The sequence below is a fragment of the Astyanax mexicanus genome, chromosome 22 (genome assembly GCF_023375975.1).
Source record: "Astyanax mexicanus isolate ESR-SI-001 chromosome 22, AstMex3_surface, whole genome shotgun sequence".
Taxonomy (NCBI): Eukaryota; Metazoa; Chordata; class Actinopteri; order Characiformes; family Acestrorhamphidae; genus Astyanax; species Astyanax mexicanus.
In genome coordinates this window covers 14261195-14278384 of record NC_064429.1, presented here as the reverse complement: position 1 = coordinate 14278384, position 17190 = coordinate 14261195, and the positions used below count along the sequence as shown (strand labels likewise).

The following is a 17190-nucleotide window of genomic DNA, read 5'->3' as shown; positions in this document are numbered from 1 at the left end:
AAGCTGTGAATGTTTGTGCACAGTTTGTGCTGGTCATTTTCTAGTCTTTCATCAGTGATCAGTGCATGCTTTTGGCTGGATGTTTCTGGCTTGTGGTATAGTCTCAGTCCAGTAGTGACACTGAGGTGTTTTAAAAACACCAGCAGCACTCCTGTATGATCCATCAATTGAATAATAGTTTCTCTGTGGTGTGCTGCTGTTTTTAAGATCTGGACAAAGAAACCTAGTACGATATGCAGATAGACTGATGGACTAATAATTAGAGCCCTTCAAAGTGCTCCTTTATGGACAATAGAGGAGGTAAAATGGCCAAAGTGTAAAATTAGTTAGGTTCTTATCTACTGACTGGGCTGTGTATATGTAACATGCTTGCCTGGTACATACTTGTATATGCTTCATTCTTTGAGGATCATTAATCCAGCATCAGCGCGCACAGTATAATTATCTCTAGGAATTAAGTTAAAATTTTGTGTAAAATTTTAGTGTTTGTTTCTCTGTATCAAATAATGTAACAATTAATGTCCATATAATTTGTAGATGCTTTTGAAATAATATATAAAAAACTGTCCTTTAAAACGATATCTTTAAAATAAATGTTTCGAGTATTAGGCATTCTGATTGAACAGTGTGTAAACACTAGACACTAAAATAATATGTTGGAGCCAAAGTTTAAAATCTGCAGTCTATTTCTGTGTAAGAATCTTTAATAATAGAACTTCTAGCACCCCTGAGCAATAAACAGTAGGTTTGGGAAGAATACTTAATGATGTGGTGCCCCCCACAGGGCAGAGTGGGCAATGCGCTTATGTTTTTACCTTCATATCCTGAGAGAATTATTCTGATATTAATTCATTAAAACAAGACATATTAGATTTTCACACATTGTTCAAACCAAAGTTTTTTAATGACTAACAACATTTGTAAGGTTAAAATTCTGATATAACACAATTTTGTTAACTATGTTTAATATTTTAACAGTTTAACAGATGTGTAGATCAAAAAATAAGTTTCTAGCAGGAGCCGATTTTATATGAAGCACTAACCCTGTACACCTACATGCTGTAAATGAGGTCAGATTAATGAACACATTTACAGACTGTCCCATGATGCATTCAGGATGTTCAGTATGTGTCACTTGGGTACTTAATGAGTTCACGTGAAGGACAGAGTAAGGAACTGCTGTAAGGAACTTTACACGTCTTTTGAAGGCTCTGTGATGCACATGTTATCATGAGTTCTTTAAGGGTAAACTTTTCTAATCAATTGTTTAATAATAATATATACCATTTAAAAACTGTATAGACAAAAACAAAATCATACCTAAATGTAATGTTATTATTTATTTATTTGTAATCATTAACTCAGCCAGGCTATAGATTGTGTATTATACCACAGTGACAATTTCTTTGTGCTGTTTGTTCCCTGATCCTTTAGTAGTGTTATGATGTAAATTATTTCACGAGTTCCAGCCTTTAAACAGAGCGGTGTGCCCAGGAGTTTTAACAATTTCTATCTCACCAGTTCTATAATTAGATAATAAAAGCAGTCTGAGAGTCCTTTGAAATGGAGCCCTGCTGTTCTAGTGTGCGCTGTTGCACAGTTAGACTGGACTGGCTGTAATCAGTATGCATCATGAAAAGGAAAATGAGGATGGCTGGCATCTCTCCAGACCTTCTGTCCATCCTTCTGTAGAGAGATTATATAATCATTATTGATGATACATTTTGAGCCCAGAATCTTTATTTAGTTCCTGTATGTTCAGATTTAACTAAGAATGGTACAAAACTCACCTCTATAGTTGGAATGATGAGTCTCTCATTCCTGTTAAAGGCTTCAATTTTCTTCATATCCTCGTCAGATAACTTAAAATCAAAGACCTGGTGGAACAAATATAAATATAAAAGTAAATATGCATGTGTACAGTGGTATGAAAAGGTTTGGGCATCTCCTAATAATATTTATGATTTTCTTTTATAAATCATTGGTTGTTTAGAGCAGCAATGTTCAATATTCACGTAAATATATCATATAGCAGATGAACATAGAGATATTTGAGAAGTGAAATGAAGTTTATAGGATTAAAGGAAAGTGTGCAATAATTCTTTAAACAAACTTTAGGCAGGTGCATACGTTTGGGCACAGAAAAATCACATCAATATTTATTAGATCCTCCTTTTGCAGAAATAACAGCCTCTAAACGCTTTCTATAGCTTCCAATGAGAGTCTGGCTTCTGGTTGAAGGTATTTTGGATCATTCTTCTTTACGAATCATCTCCAGTTCAGTCAGGTTTGATGATTTTTGAGCATGAACAGCCCGCTTTAAGTCACACCACAGATTTTCAGTAATATTCAGGTCTGGGGAGCTTCTTCTGCATTACTGTCTTATACAGCTTCTCCTTGTGTAAAGTGAGCTGAATAGCTGAATGATGAACAGTGACTCCATCTGCAGTAAGATGATGATGTAGGTCTTTGGAGCTCTGGAGGTCTGTGGGATGACTATGACTGTTCTCATCATCCTCCTCTGATTATCTGAGATTTTTTATTGTTTTGCCACTTCAGGCCTTAACTAGAACTGTGCCAGTGGTTCTTACAGTTCCTCACAGTGGAAACTGCAGCTGAAATCTCTGAGATTTGAGCTTTTTGTAACCTTCCTCTAAACCATGATGTTTACAAAATCTTTGTTTTCAGGTCATGTGAGAATTGTGTTTTGAGGCTCCCATGATGTCACTCTTCAGAAAAGATGCAAAGAGAAGAGAAACTTGCAACTGGAACCTAACCCCTTTCTCATAATTGGATTCACCTGTGTATGAAGGTCAAGGGTCAATGAGCTTAATAAACACATTCTGTGTTCCAATAATTAGTGCTAAAGGTATTCAAATCAATAAAAGGACAAGGGTGCCCAAATTTCTGCACCTGCCTAATTTTGTTTAAATAATTATTGCAGACTTTCTGTAAACATCACTTCTTAAATATCATCTGCTATATGAGATATTTAACTAAATTTGTTGATCCGAACAACCAATAATTTATAAAGTAAAATCATGAAAATGATCAGGGGTGTCCATATTTTTCATACAACATAACTATGTTTAAATTTGACAAATATTCCACTATAATTTACCCCTACTTTTAAACATGAGATTGGGGAAGTTCGGGAGGTTTGGAGTGGGTTAGCGGCTGGGTTCAAATGGTTATAGGTGGGCGAGCTGCGATACTATGGGCTTTACAAGGGTTGGAGCTGCGATGCTGAAAGACACAGCAGCCAAACTTGAAAATTGTGCAGCTGGTTAGCTACGGTGCTAACGAGCCTCGGCAAGTTTGCATCCACTATGTTAATAGGCACTTAGGAGCTTCACAATCATTTTTCAAGTCTCACGCTTTGAGCATATGACACACGCACCTCAGCGAGTTCACAGACACACATGGTATTTCTCACGCTTGCCAATCCATCGGCTGCATATTATAATGTACTCTCGTTGAGCCAATCAGAATATTGATCGCTCTGTTGTTAGGCAGACCTAGTCAAAGAGGGTGGAGTTTCAGCCAGAGTGTCAGGCACGATTCGAATGTTCGGTAACACTTTATAATACTGTTCCATAGTTAATAGGTAACTAAGCAGTAACTAAGCAGTAACTAATTAATAGTGCTGCATTAACACCTAAATATTTTCTATTAACTACCAGGGAGTACTGAATAATTACTCAGTAGATAGTACTGAACTAATGATTATAGTAGTTCACTATTAACTTCACAATAATTACTGAGACTTACATATCTCCCAGAGAACTACTTACTAATTATGTCTCCTTTATAATAACTATTCATTAATTACTGCTCAAATCAACATTAACTACTGAAAACCCTTACATCCCACCTGGGGAACTATAGATCCAAATCAGGCATATTTGAGTTAAATGCATATTAATTGAAGGCATATTTGAATTAAGCAAGTGACACCATTTGTAGTAGTGGTAACCTTAATTACCTTATTATCCTCAGTTACTTCCAAATTAGAGTTGCACGGTGTACCGAAGGTTCGATTCTTTTTCGATACTACGTCATCACAAACGATTCGGTTCTTTAGCGTTCGATGCTTTCGATACTGTATATAGCCCAGTCACTAGCTTCAAATGAGTCAAATTTGTAGGCGCCATTTGATTCAGTTCATAAGAAAACTGATTCACACCGCAGCAGTCGGTGTGGCAAGATTCAGATAAACTTAGTGTTCTGAACAAATGAATCGATTCACGCGCAAGCCAGCAGAGCAGCAGCGAGTGTAGAATGGCGACGGCAAAACGGGCGCGAGGAGTGAAGTGTGGGAAAATAGTCTGAGATGTAGGCATCTGTTTTTTATTTATATTTTTATTTTTAAATAAAATAACGAAAATAACGAAAACTGAAAGTGAAACTAAACTACTTTATTTATTAGCGCTGTTTTCACTCCCGCAGTTGTACAGCGGGGGGTGTTGTGCCGATTCTGTCCGCGAATCGGGAGTCGGATTCAGTAGCGGATTCGGCACAAGCGCGGCGGCACCTCGCGCTCCGCGGTGTTAGTTGTAAGCGCTCGCGCTAGCCGCAAAATACGACAGAAAACACTGAGGGAGCTGCAGACTTATGTGTGGGACTAGAATATGAGCACGAGGAGATAAAAGAGAACCTTTACCTGTGAGTAGCTCACATCAGAACACGCAAATCTCTCTCTCTCTCACTCTCGCTGTGTCTCTTTCTCTGTTTCTCTCTCTCTCGCACGTGAACGCCTCCGCGTTTGACCTGCAGCAGTGTGTTTAGCTGTTCTTAAAAATCATTTTAATTAAATAATAGTTCTATGCTTCTATGTTACAGTGTTATTTAACATAATTCTGATCATATTTCGCTCATTCATTTAGCAGACAAGCACCCTGATCTCTACAAAGAGCTGAGAAGTCGACAGGTTAGTGGAGTTAGTCAAGATACACTCTGTCTGTAGCTTTACTAAGATTTACTAGCGACTGCTTATTAAAAACGGTAAACGGTTGATTAATAAAACGGAGCAGTGAGTGTTAAAATGAACATAACATTGTAATGTTCTTCTGTCTCTTTATTTTCCTTATTCAGAACTTAACTTCTGCCCGCCCGTCAGGTTCACATAGTCAGGCTACCATTACCTCTGGTTTTAGTTTTAGTTTTTAGGAAGTGTTTAGATAATTATGTTATAGTTAAGGTTATAATAACGAAACTTGTTTTTTGTACAAATGTTTCATTTTAGAATAAAAACGTTTGCACCTATTGTTCAGTGTTCAATCCAGTTCAGTCAAAAATAAACATTTTATGTTCAGATATTTTTGTTTTTTTTTTCTTCCAAGTATCGTTTTGGTATCGAGAATCGTGATACTACAGTTGGTATCGGTATCGAAGTCAAAAATTTGGTATCGTGACAACCCTATTCCAAATATTAGCAACATATAGTAAAATACTTCAGTGTGTATTACTCTGCTTAACCCCCATTTTTGGAAGAAAAAAACAACATTATAACGTAATATTATTGCATAGAAGACATTGATGAAAGTTCTCCAGAAGGCATCTCAGACTCTAAGAATGACTGTAAGACTGTAATAATGTAACAATCATTGCTTTAATACTAGGTATCAGCCTTATAAAAGTGCATCTTCAGCGTTTGCAGTCTCACAGAGATTTATTTTACTGCGCATTATTAGGGTAATTACGGTAATTTCACAGCGGACGCAGCTGTCCTGGTCCTTCGTGTAAATTCTCTGCTGTGCGCTGCTGCTGCTGCTGCTGCTGCTGGAAGAGGATTAAGAGAGACTCTGCTAAACTAGTAATCAAGATATTGAGATCTTTTCCAGCTGATTTTACCCCCGGATCAGAGGAGGACTCTTTGTGGGTTGTTAACTGCTCAAATCAACATTAACTACTGAAAACTCTTACATCCCACCTGGGGAACTATAGATCTAAATCAGTCTACACAAACAATTATTCTATCAGTGGTGATATTAAAGGCATATTTGAAGCCAGTGACACCATTTGTAGTAGTAGTAAACTAAATTACCTTATTATCTTCATTATCTTCCAAATATTAGCAACATATAGTAAAATACTACAGTGTGTCGTAATCTGCTGAAACCCCATTTTTGAAAGAAAAAAAAAATCTTTATAACATAATATTGTGGCGGCTCTGGGTTGTGTGTGTGGCTGCCTGCAGGCATGTTTCTGTTCTCCTGTGTGCGAGGATGACAGGGGTGGGGCATCTCCCTTGGGAGGGGTTATGCAGAGAGGGTGGGCACCACTCTGGATCTGCCATCTGGGAGACACACAGCTGGGTTGGTGGCCTTTGGGCTATTTGAGTTCTGTGGTGATACAGATTTTAAAATGAGGCTTTCTCTGCCGCTCAGATTTATCCTAGGTAGTTTGGACTTTGCCAAGTTTGTAATATTTAGATTTTTTTTTCTCTTAAAACATCTTTGTTAATGTCAACACAGAAACATCACTGACAGAAAAAATACACTCAGAAGTCACAATAAAATGGTTCTTTGACTTTTTAAATTATTTTGGGCTATGAAAATAACCATCCACATTCTCTATTTCCTTTAATAATAATGATTTAGTTAACAAAGAACTGTATTAATTATATTATTAATATCTATACATTAAAAAAGGCAGTGCCATATGCACTGCAGGTCAGAGAGAAGTTGAGCAGAAGCAGCAGTGAAATACTTTCCATGACCACAAGGGGACAGAGCAGAAAGACAGAGCACAACAGAACTGGAGTTCTGAGAGCCAGTATAGACCATAGGTATATGATGTCTATGGCAGCGTTTCTCAACCTTTTTTCTATCACGGCACCCTTTAAATATATTCGAGATGTCAAGGCACCCCAGTTTACGGACGGGGGGGGGGGGGGGGGGGGGTTTGCTGGCGGAATATGAAATAAAATAGCGCGTGCATCGCGTGGGGGGACAAAAACTTTACAGTGTGTCCCAATTTAGGGGCTGCATCCTTCAGAGGCTGTATTCGAAGACAGATTGCGTCACAGCTGCGCAGTAATACACCGCCTCTGTGGGTCGCATCCTTCAGAGTATGCTGCCTGTGAATTGGGACACACCCCGACACGAGCTGACTCTGGAAAGGAAATATGCACGTGAGGCGCAATATTTTGACGGCACCCCCGATGAAGCCAGACGGCACCCCAGGGTGCCGCGGCACCCTGGTTGAGAAACACTGGTCTATGGTATAGGTCAGGGGTCGGCAATTAAGTTTGGCCGCGGGCCAGATTTTTTCCAAGCCATTACATGGCGGGCCACAAGCACTTGGGGGGGTTTGGGGGGGGGGGGGATTGGGGGGGGGATTGGCGGGCGCGGTGGCGGGAGCGGTGGTGGGAGCGGTGGCGGGAGGGCGCTCTTAAAATGACAAGCAGACATTCAAGTGGGCTGATGTGGGTGAAATCTGTGGACTGACCATTGGGGGCGCTATTAATGATATACCTGTTTGTTAAATAAAAAAAAACAAACGAATAAAAAAAAAAATAACAGAATAAAGAAGCTAGCAGTTATCTAACAGCCCGTGGCTCTATCAAACAATCTTTAATAAATTTTTCTGTTTTGGAAAATTAAGTTTCTAAATAAAGAGCATTTTTGAGACGGACAGTCCGATTTTTTTTTCATTATAGTTCAACCTCACGGGCCAGATGTTTCTTGCTTGCGGGCCGCATCTGGCCCGCGGGCCGCCTATTGCCGACCTATGGTATAGGTCATCAAACATACATTAGTGTTTATAGTTTATAGTGTTTTGAGACGTTTTCAAAAGCCATGCTAGTCATGTTAATAATCCCTATACTGTAGTTATTATGATTATTATCACAAAAGTAATAAGTAATAAGTGATAAAATAATAAGTGATAAAAGTGATAGTCCTCAAACTATCCTCAAAATTAGATCCCATTACTTACCTCAATGTTCTGCTTAATCCTGGATGGAGTGACACTTTTAGGAATACACACAAGTCCCCTCTGAACGTGCCATCTAGATAACGAAACATTTCATAATCATACAGCTGTATCAGTTTGAACCAGATTAGAAACTAGATTCCTACTCTTGGCTAAGCAAGATTGGGCCGGTTAGCCACAACGCTAACACGCGAGTTCAACAAGGGAGCTGTGATGCTAACAGACACCACAGCTGGGCTCAGCATAGTTAGAGCATGTTAAGATGCTGGAGTGTTAAAAATGAATGGACCTTCTCAAATAGATGAAGGGGTATACATTTCAAGGCAGTGAGCTAGCCTGCCGAATATCCATAAGTTTAAATGGCAGTGCCTGTGTGGACAACTAACCTCACACACCTCCCTGAATTAACGAGCAAAAAAAAAAGCAGGCAAAAATGAGCAGAAAATAAGAGCAAGATTCTCTGGGCTGTTTTACTAAAAGCCTACAGTAACTGGATTGAGGGTTATGTGCACAAGGTGGAAGGTAGATAAGTAATTAGCTTGCTAGCTAGTTACTAACTAACTATGTGACTGCAGAAAAATACCTTGTAGTTCATCTAACTACAGTCCTCCTTACAAGCTTAATTAAACAATCTGTCCAGGCAAATAACGTGGGCGCAGCATCCTACTTCAACTTTCACACTGTTTTGTAAAGTGTTCTAAATTTACTTTTGTGTCCACATTAATCTGTAATATCAAACTAGACATAAAATTAATGTTAACATGATGTTTAAGTGCAAAATACAGTCCAGCTAAGCACTGTGAGTGTACACTCTTGTAAGACCAGGCTCCCCACGGTAGGATATTAACTAGCTAGCTAGCTAAGCAGGCTACTCTAAGAGCAATGGCTTGACTAACATTATCCTCCACTCGTTTTGCCGTTAAATTGAGAAAACAACCAGTTCAGGGTTAGTTAAATCATAGCCAGAGATCCGGGTTTAGCTAGTTCACTGTCTCCCTGCTAACGTTCATCTGGCTAGTATGGTGGGCTGGGTAATATTAATATGGCTAGCATAAGCGTATAGGGGCAGTCCTTGTGACTGGGTGTTTTAAAGGATAAATCTGGTGTTAAATAGAGTTGGGGTGTAGTAAAACATGATAAAGAGTACAAACTCATGTAGAATAGCCCATCTCCGGTCACCCCCAGCATTCTGAAATATAATGCTTTTAGCCAATGCTCCCAACAGGTTTACAATGCAGGAGAGAGCGGCATAGAGTTGATTGTGAAAAGAAAAGGCTATTTTAATACCATTAACGTTACATTAACATTAAAGTGGAGGTGCCTGAATTCTATAATTTCTACAATGTCAATAACTATATACTCCATAAAATTCATGCATTTGATTTATTGTGACTTCATTTCAAGATGGTGGCACCGAGAGTACTACCTAAAGGTACTATTTGTATAAACAGTGTTTTTACAAAAAATACTTTTCACTTTCAAAGTTCTTAGAACTTCGTTCACGGCCCTCAGAAATCTAACAATAAAATTTGTTGCTATTTTTATTTTGTTTATGGTGTTAAAGTAGTTATTTATTTGCATGGGTAACTCTATGCCTCCATCACTAGCATTGTAAGCCTGTATTATGGAATGCTGGGGTGAAGTGGGCTACACAAAAAAAGTTTGAACTCGTTATCATGTTCTACTACACCCCAAGTCCATTTTAGTAAATTACAGTGGATAAAATTGGATGAATTAAAAATTAAACAGAAACAGTACAGAGCTGTACAATTTAGAGCCAATTTTTAAACCCTAAATTTGTTGGAAAACAGTTTTATTTCTTTCTTATATTTACATTTCCAAACCCAGAGCCAGTGGAGAGTTTTCTCTCTCACCTGAGTATAACTTGAGCTGTTGTTTTCTTGTAGCGGTCAGCCATGGACACCAATCTTGGGTCATCAAGCAGCAATGGTTCACCTGGAATAGCCCAGGGTCGGTCAGGAGAACCCAAAGGACTATAGGCCGTCAGAACCAGCCCTCGACTCTGAGAGTGAAGCAGCAGCTCAGACTGCGTTAGGTATGGATGGCACTCCACCTTAAATAAAAAAAATAATACTTTTGAATGTAAGTATAAATCTGTATTTTTATATTCTAAAAAAAAAAACTATAGCCTAGGATATGCCTTCTTAGCATTAAACCATAAACCTTCATGTTTAAATGTTTAAACACAGAGGATATAGCGGTTTGGATGATATTGACAAAAATATCACTTGATGTCTGTTTGTTTATCCATGAGGCACTTCTGGAAGGAAGTGACCACTGCAATCTTAACAGGTTCTTAGTTTGGTTGGTTCTCCTAGACTGCCTTTTCTAATGTATGTAATAACATTTTATATAATGGTTGACAACTGTAAGAGCAAGTTACCACTTTGTGTTTCACTTATGTATTAAATGACTAAAGTATTCCAAGTGTAATATGTAAGCAATGTTTTACATTGTTTTGATTTAAAGTAAGCCTTCCTTAACCAGGTGTTGAGTAATAATGGCTGTATGAGTAAAACTGAGTGAGTAAAACTCATGTTAAGAAGCAACATGTATAAACATGTATAATGTAGTCAAATCAATTTGCAGAGAAAGTCCAAATCCAAACAAGACAGTCATCAGTTAAAGAAAATATTACATCAAAATATATTTTTAAAAGTTTTTTTTTTTACTTTTTCAACAATTTCAAAAAAATCTGTATCATGATTCACTGACTATCCAGTTCATGCAAATATATAATTATATATGAACTGAGTGATTACATGGTTGCCTAATGTGTTAATTTAACAAAATAACGTTAGTGTTGATGAAAAGCTTTAACAACTAGTTTTTCTAAATTTATTTAACTTAATATTATAAGACAGCATGGACACCAACATTGTAAATAGTTTTAAAATGGATTCTCTTTTCGTTTGTTTATTACAAAAGAAGTCTATTGAATGTAATATTTGTGTATTGTGAAAATCTAGTAACATTTACATCAAAATTAATTTGCTTTCAACCAATCCAACCTAGTATTGAAATCAAGGCCAGTGAACAATCATTAAATCAGTAAGTGTGTTGCAGTCCAGCCTAGTTTCTAAGTTTTTTTTTACATACAAACCAAACCTAAAAATGAATGGACAAATTGATCTGAAAACAGAAACAGAAAAAAGCACCCTCTATGACCCTGAATGGGAGTGTCCCATCCCTGCAGTAAACACTAAAACTGATTGTGGTAATGATACCTGGTTGACCACAGGCTTGTGCTTTCCGAAGCTGAGGATATCATCAATCTGTCTGGTGTTAAAATTAGACAGGCCAATGGATTTCACCAGACCCTGGTCCACCAGTTTCTCCATTGCTGACCAGGTGTCTCTGTAATGGGTATCTGCATAGCGAATAGTTCCATCAGCTCTCCTAGGCATTAACTCATCTCCCCTCCTGAAAGTGAGAGAGTACAGGAACTCAGAGTCATTGTATAGAACAGTAGAGTTTGAAGCTAAAATTGTAGCTTAAAGTTTTTTTGCAGTTGCAGCTTGCAGCCACTTAAAAAGTCTTTTTAAAAAGATTTGCAATCTGGTGGAGACATTATTTAGAAACCTTTGCTGTGTGTGGCCAGTATTATCCTGCTAAAAAATATCAATTGGAAGCCTAACCATGAAAGGGAAACACATGTGTCATGCTGTCATTGACCCTTGTAACATTACTTGTAGGTTGTAGGTACCGGCTATTGTATGCAGTGATTCCTCAGATTACCCCAGGCAGCCAAGATGGCGGCAATTTTCCAATACAACCATTCTGCTTATTTCAGTCCAATTATATGCCCCCTCTCAAAGATTGTCAGCTGGGCAAAAAATGCATGCGGGGTTTTGCAGCAAACCATCCAATTTTGGTTATTATGTGTGGATTGGGATGCAGCCCTGGAATCATTAGGACCTGTAATTTTATGTAGTAAATCAGAATATGAATAAGGATGTTTTATCAGATATTAAATAAAACGTTGAGTTTAAGCACTAGCAGGTTTTGCAAGTATGTTCCTTTTTGAACAACATTTGCTCCAGTCCTATTTCAGAGTAGTCGCCATTTGCCAGTGTGTGCCAATCTGGCAACCTGTGTGAAAAAACTCCCATTGCATGTTTGGAAATTGGACTCCTATTTTACAAATTTGTATTTATTACTGATTGTTCCTTTACAAGAATAGATTTTAGGTTTAGTTTATGTAAATAACACTGATGTGATTCTGTTGGTAACTTACTCAAACGCCATTGGCCAGTGTATGAGATACAGGTCCAGGTATTTTAGACCGAGATCAGATAATGTCTTCCTACAGGCTGTTTCTACATCTTCGGGGTGATGCTTGGTATTCCACAGCTTGGAGGTTACAAATATATCTTCTCTTCTTAGTGGCTGGAGAGGATAAAATATAAAACTGAGTTTTTATTCTGTACTTTTTTAAGGGTTAATATGCATTTTTACAATAGATCTGAAAAAAAAAAACCCTGACATGCACATCACAGACGGGTTACCTTTCCAGGCCCAACTCTTTCAGCTATCGCCTGACCGACCTCATGCTCATTACTGTAGGCCGAAGCACAATCAATATGCCTGTAGCCGCAATCCAGCGCAGCTAGCACAGCCTGTTTCACCTAAAACAAGACAATCCTTCAAGTCAAGTCAAGAGGCTTTTATTGTCATTATATGTGAGTACAGGTACACAGTGTAATGAAATAACATTCCTCTGGAACCATGGTGCAACATGGAACAACAATACAGTAGACAACATAAAGTGCAAAAGTGTAACTATAGTGCAACATAAAACTATAACACAATAAATACAATAAATACAGCAGACGAGACAGTTTAACAGACAGGAAAGTGCAGTACCGAAATGGTACAATGAATAAGGTGCAGAGATATGTGACATACTGTAACATGTAACATACATGATCACAGCAGTTACTGTATAGTATCACTTATGATACTAAACAGATAAAGACTTACAGCAGTTACGGGCTGAAGATACTGCTATAAACATAGAGCAGTATACACTGACATGCCAAAATCCATAAGGTTTTTATATATATTCCCAGTACACCACTTTGGAAATGGATTGTCTCATTCATCCGGCATCCACTATCAGGCACTGCTCCTGTGTTCTTACTTACAGGATAGCACCTCACAACACATACAGTTGTGGGCATTCCCAAGCTGTCCCATGTTGTTACATTTTAGTATCAAATTACATACTGCTATCCAATGGCTTGTCAGTGTTTGTTTGAATACTCAACCCTCAAGCTAAACAAAATAAATATATATTCAGTAATGGGTTTGTGTGGACAGAAGTACAGTACTACTGAACTCTATTAGTAAAGAGATGATAAAAGTAAAAAACAAAGGATTGTATTAAACTGTTACATTTCTTCAAACGATTTTATTTCACTGCAAGTTATTTTCTATTTAGAAGAACCAACGATCTGCATGGAATTAATTTTGTAATTATCTTCTGAAATGTATACAGTAGAGTCACACATACCTGCCCTGGTGCACTCTTCCACGTTCCAAGACCCACAACTGGCATCTGCTGACCATTGCTGAGTAATATGTTGGTTGATGCCATAATCCTTCAGAGGGTTGGTGCTTTGCCTCAGTCACGAAAGGTATGCTCTGCTACTGAAAAATGTATACCTTCAATCAAACATCATTTTTATCATCACTGACAAATAAGGTCAGCTTGCAGTTACTGTATGTCTTGCACAAATATGTAAATGTTTACAGGTGGGTCTGATTAGACACTGGGTTTTGCCACAAGATGGTGGTAACATAGGTTTTAGAGACTACTTGTAGGTAGTGTACCTCCTGTTGAGAGATCATTCACTGCACTATGGCAAATTCTGTTCAGTTGACAGACTTTTAGAGGGCGGGCTTTACTGGACTGGAAGAAGCAGGATGTTAGTGTTAACTAATTGCCTACCATCTAGGCTGTTCTTCAGTCAGTCACTCACTGTCACCCTTGTTTGCAGTGGTGTTGTGATTGGTGTCGTGGATTGCTACAGACTGGAACCATATTATCTTTAGTGACAAATCCATGTTCTGTTTAGTATTGACTTGTGATGAGTGCATCTTTGCATCTTTGGTGTGGATTGGAACACTTCCCCAACTACTGGTTTGATGATCTGGGGAGATACTGCATAAGAGATATGAGAGACACATTAACAGCTCAGTGATATGTGCAGGACATCCTGAGGTCACATGGTAGGGCTTCGAAGGGGCATTTTTTCAGCAGGATAATGGATCAGATGGATTTTCTGGTGTCGTTTACCGCTGTCTCTTTGCTGTGAAGATGCTTGAAGATGAAGAAGAAGACACAGCAGACATTGCCTTAGGTGTAATACAATTAATTATTACAAAAGACTAAGACAATATCTTCAATGCTTCCTAGGCCAGCCTTGGAGAGAGATCTTTTCCCAATTCTGATTTTCCCTCTCTCCCCCTTTCCCACTCTTGGGGACCTCTTTATGGGTTTGTGGTACACATCTGGAAACACTTAAGCATACATAGCCATACACAGTCGTAGGCAGGGTCTACCTAAAGTACATACATTAGTGAAGAGTGTGAAGAGAAATAAAAGAGAATATAAAGAAAATATATATGCTGAAATATACTTCACTGGAATGTCTCCTCCAGATGCAATACTTACTTGTCAGATTTATTTACAAAACAAGCATTTATAGGACCAGCTGGGACGCCAGCTTTGGCAGACTATGAGTGTGCAGGATTCACCCCGCGGTATTAACCCCACAGTTTGGTACGTTTTTGGTACGGTTGGTGGAAAAATAAAGAGGCGGGGCATTCTGTAAAGCCTCATATTTATTAACTTCTTTTGATTTCACCAAGTATATTTGATAGATTATTTTTGTGTACATACTGACAATGTTCTGGTAGTGTCTTTTGTAAAAATAGATCTGAGATTTTGAGAAAGTGCTGTTTTGATATTCAACAGCTTCCAGTGTTGACTGGGTGAATTTATGTTGTGTGAATGGCAGAGGATGCGTACACATGATGACTCATCTCGTGGTCACATATTGACAGTGACAAAACTGTTTAACACTGACTCTACAACTTTTCATTATGATTCATTAACTCAATATGTGACAACTGCAAACAAGAGTAAGCGTGTATGTTTTACAGTGTGTGCATGTGACGCCTATGGTATCACGTGCACATGCATGAAGTGAGAATTTAATTTAACACCTGCTATAGATGCCTTATTGTGTCCCGATCTAACACTTTGTTGTCAAACTTGGTTCTATGAATGATTAAAAGTTTTTTTCCACTTGTAGACGGTTCATAACTTTTTAATGTGTTTAGGCAGTTTAATACTGCATAGAGTTATTATTGCTAAGACTGCCAAACATATATTGCTGATGGTAGTAATACATTTATTTTAATTGTTGCTGTCAGGCAAAATAATTGTATCTCCGAAACTTTACCTTATAAAAAATTTAAAAAAAATCTTAACCTTCTTTAGTAACAGTCAAAGCAAAAAGATTTCAGTGCACAAAATTTTAGAACAATTCTACTAGTCCATTCATCATTCATTTTTATGCAAATAACAACAACCAGAATCAAATTATGGCAAAAAGTGACAGCAAAACTGCAAAAATTGACATAAAAGGTATTAGTCAGACAGCAACAGTATGTTTATTCTAATATGGTGGCTTAGCACATAATCATTTGATCTCAAATCCTTTTTCTGTCAAGGCAGCATAGACGATATGAGTAAACAAACAATAGAGGACATATTTTGGTTCAGAATACAGTCAAAAGTTTGAACACACCATTTTATTCAATGCCTCACAGTTCTTAAAATGTTTCAGATGAATTGACCTTTATTTCTTAAAGTATCTTTCTTTACTTAGCTAGATAGTAGATCATGTCTCATTAGAACATTACTCAAATAGAGCTATTCACTGTATACCAACTCTACCTCTTCACAACTTTACTACTGATGCTCTCAAACACATTAAGAGACAAGAAATTCAAATCATTAACTCTTGATAAGTACAGCACAGCTGTTAACTGAAATACATTCAAGGTGACTCCACCTCATAAAGCGGACTGAGAAAATCCAGCCAAAATGTGCAAAACTGTCATCTAAGCAAGAGGAGCTACTTTAAAGAATTTAAAATAGAAAACATATTATTCCACATGTTTAACACTTTTTTATTTACTCAATAATTCCATAATAATGTTTTTGTCCATATTTTTGTTGATTTTAGTTTTAATCTACAATGCAGAACATTTTACTAAATATAAGTTGTGTCCAAACTTTTGACTGGTACTGTATGTACACATTTGACCCATTATCTTAACACTGGTATAGACGCATACCAATCCATATCAGCATATTGACTTGAAAGCTGCTGGCTCTCTTTTTTAATAAATAAAACAGGTTTTCACGCTTACTAATGTGGGTCATTTTTACCCTGACTGCACAAAATAGGATAGAATTCCATGCTACAGCTCAGCATATTCCAAAGATATGGCTACACACCACCCCATGTGCAAAGACACTATTCATTAACCCCTGCAGGCAAGTAGTGTATTTTAAGAATTCATACGCTTATTTTTTAAGGTTAAACATCTCCTGCAATGTTTATTTATTGATATAAATTCTATGCATTGCATATAACTGTATATTGAGTTGCTTACCTTCTGAGTTGCTTCTGTTGAAATTATTTAGTTCAGCAGACAACGCCATGGGACAGAGTTCAAAGTCTCAGTTTATCCATTACCCACAGGGATGGAAAACAGCCAAAATAGAGCCGACACATTAAACAGCAGGAGAAAAGCTGGTCAAATTCGTCTTTTTAGTAGGGTCAGTATAAATGTAACCTTTTGTGTTCGCAGCTTATTTGTTGTAGTTTCATGCAAAAATGGCTTTTTAAGAATGAACACATATTTACTCATTCAGAGGAATGTTATCCTTCACTCTGAAATGGTTAAAATGTCAACACCCTATGTTTTTGAATTGTATACATTTTAAATCTTTTATCATTTTATTATTTGATTAGTAGGTGTGAGTTCTTTGCCATATCTGTAGTGTTTGTTAAATAGCAATTTTAAAATGTACATTTTTAAAAGTTTTTTTTAGAATCAATATATTACAAAAGTGAATACACCCCTTACTTTTTTGCAAATATTTTTTTATAGAGCCACAACCATGCAGACCAATTTTATACACTGTGT

The 17190-nt window shown here is 37.5% G+C and overlaps 1 protein-coding gene across 5 annotated transcripts; it reads right to left on the bottom strand.

Annotated features, from left to right (window-relative positions):
• Window positions 1-1327: 1327 nt before the first annotated feature.
• Window positions 1328-16714, bottom strand: akr1a1a (aldo-keto reductase family 1, member A1a (aldehyde reductase)). Of its 5 annotated transcripts, none has more exons than XM_049470549.1 (9): window positions 16654-16714; window positions 13475-13611; window positions 12468-12587; window positions 12197-12348; window positions 11187-11382; window positions 9813-10012; window positions 7942-8014; window positions 1791-1877; window positions 1328-1686 (listed from the first exon to the last, which is right to left on the bottom strand). In XM_049470549.1, exons 2-9 carry the CDS (start codon window positions 13556-13558, stop codon window positions 1621-1623), a joined length of 978 nt encoding a protein of 325 aa, XP_049326506.1. In that variant the 5' UTR covers window positions 13559-13611; window positions 16654-16714; the 3' UTR covers window positions 1328-1620. The 5 variants fall into 5 exon arrangements, with proteins under 5 accessions (XP_049326506.1, XP_049326507.1, XP_049326508.1 ...); XM_049470550.1 differs by having other exon boundaries at window positions 13475-13608; window positions 16654-16712; XM_049470551.1 differs by lacking the exon at window positions 16654-16714 and adding an exon at window positions 13913-16626.
• Window positions 16715-17190: the final 476 nt, after the last annotated feature.

What these genes read in the sequence shown, in the direction of transcription:
- akr1a1a (XM_049470549.1), bottom strand. Translation starts at nt 13,558, where the DNA reads ATGGCATCAACCAACATATTACTCAGCAATGGTCAGCAGATGCCAGTT. An exon ending in AAAGAGTTGGGCCTGGAAAG is followed by an intron (nt 12,349 to 12,467) that starts GTAACCCGTCTG and finishes TATCCTCTCCAG; the next exon opens with CCACTAAGAAGAGAAGATAT. An exon ending in CACTGGCCAATGGCGTTTGA is followed by an intron (nt 11,383 to 12,196) that starts GTAAGTTACCAA and finishes TCTCACTTTCAG; the next exon opens with GAGGGGAGATGAGTTAATGC.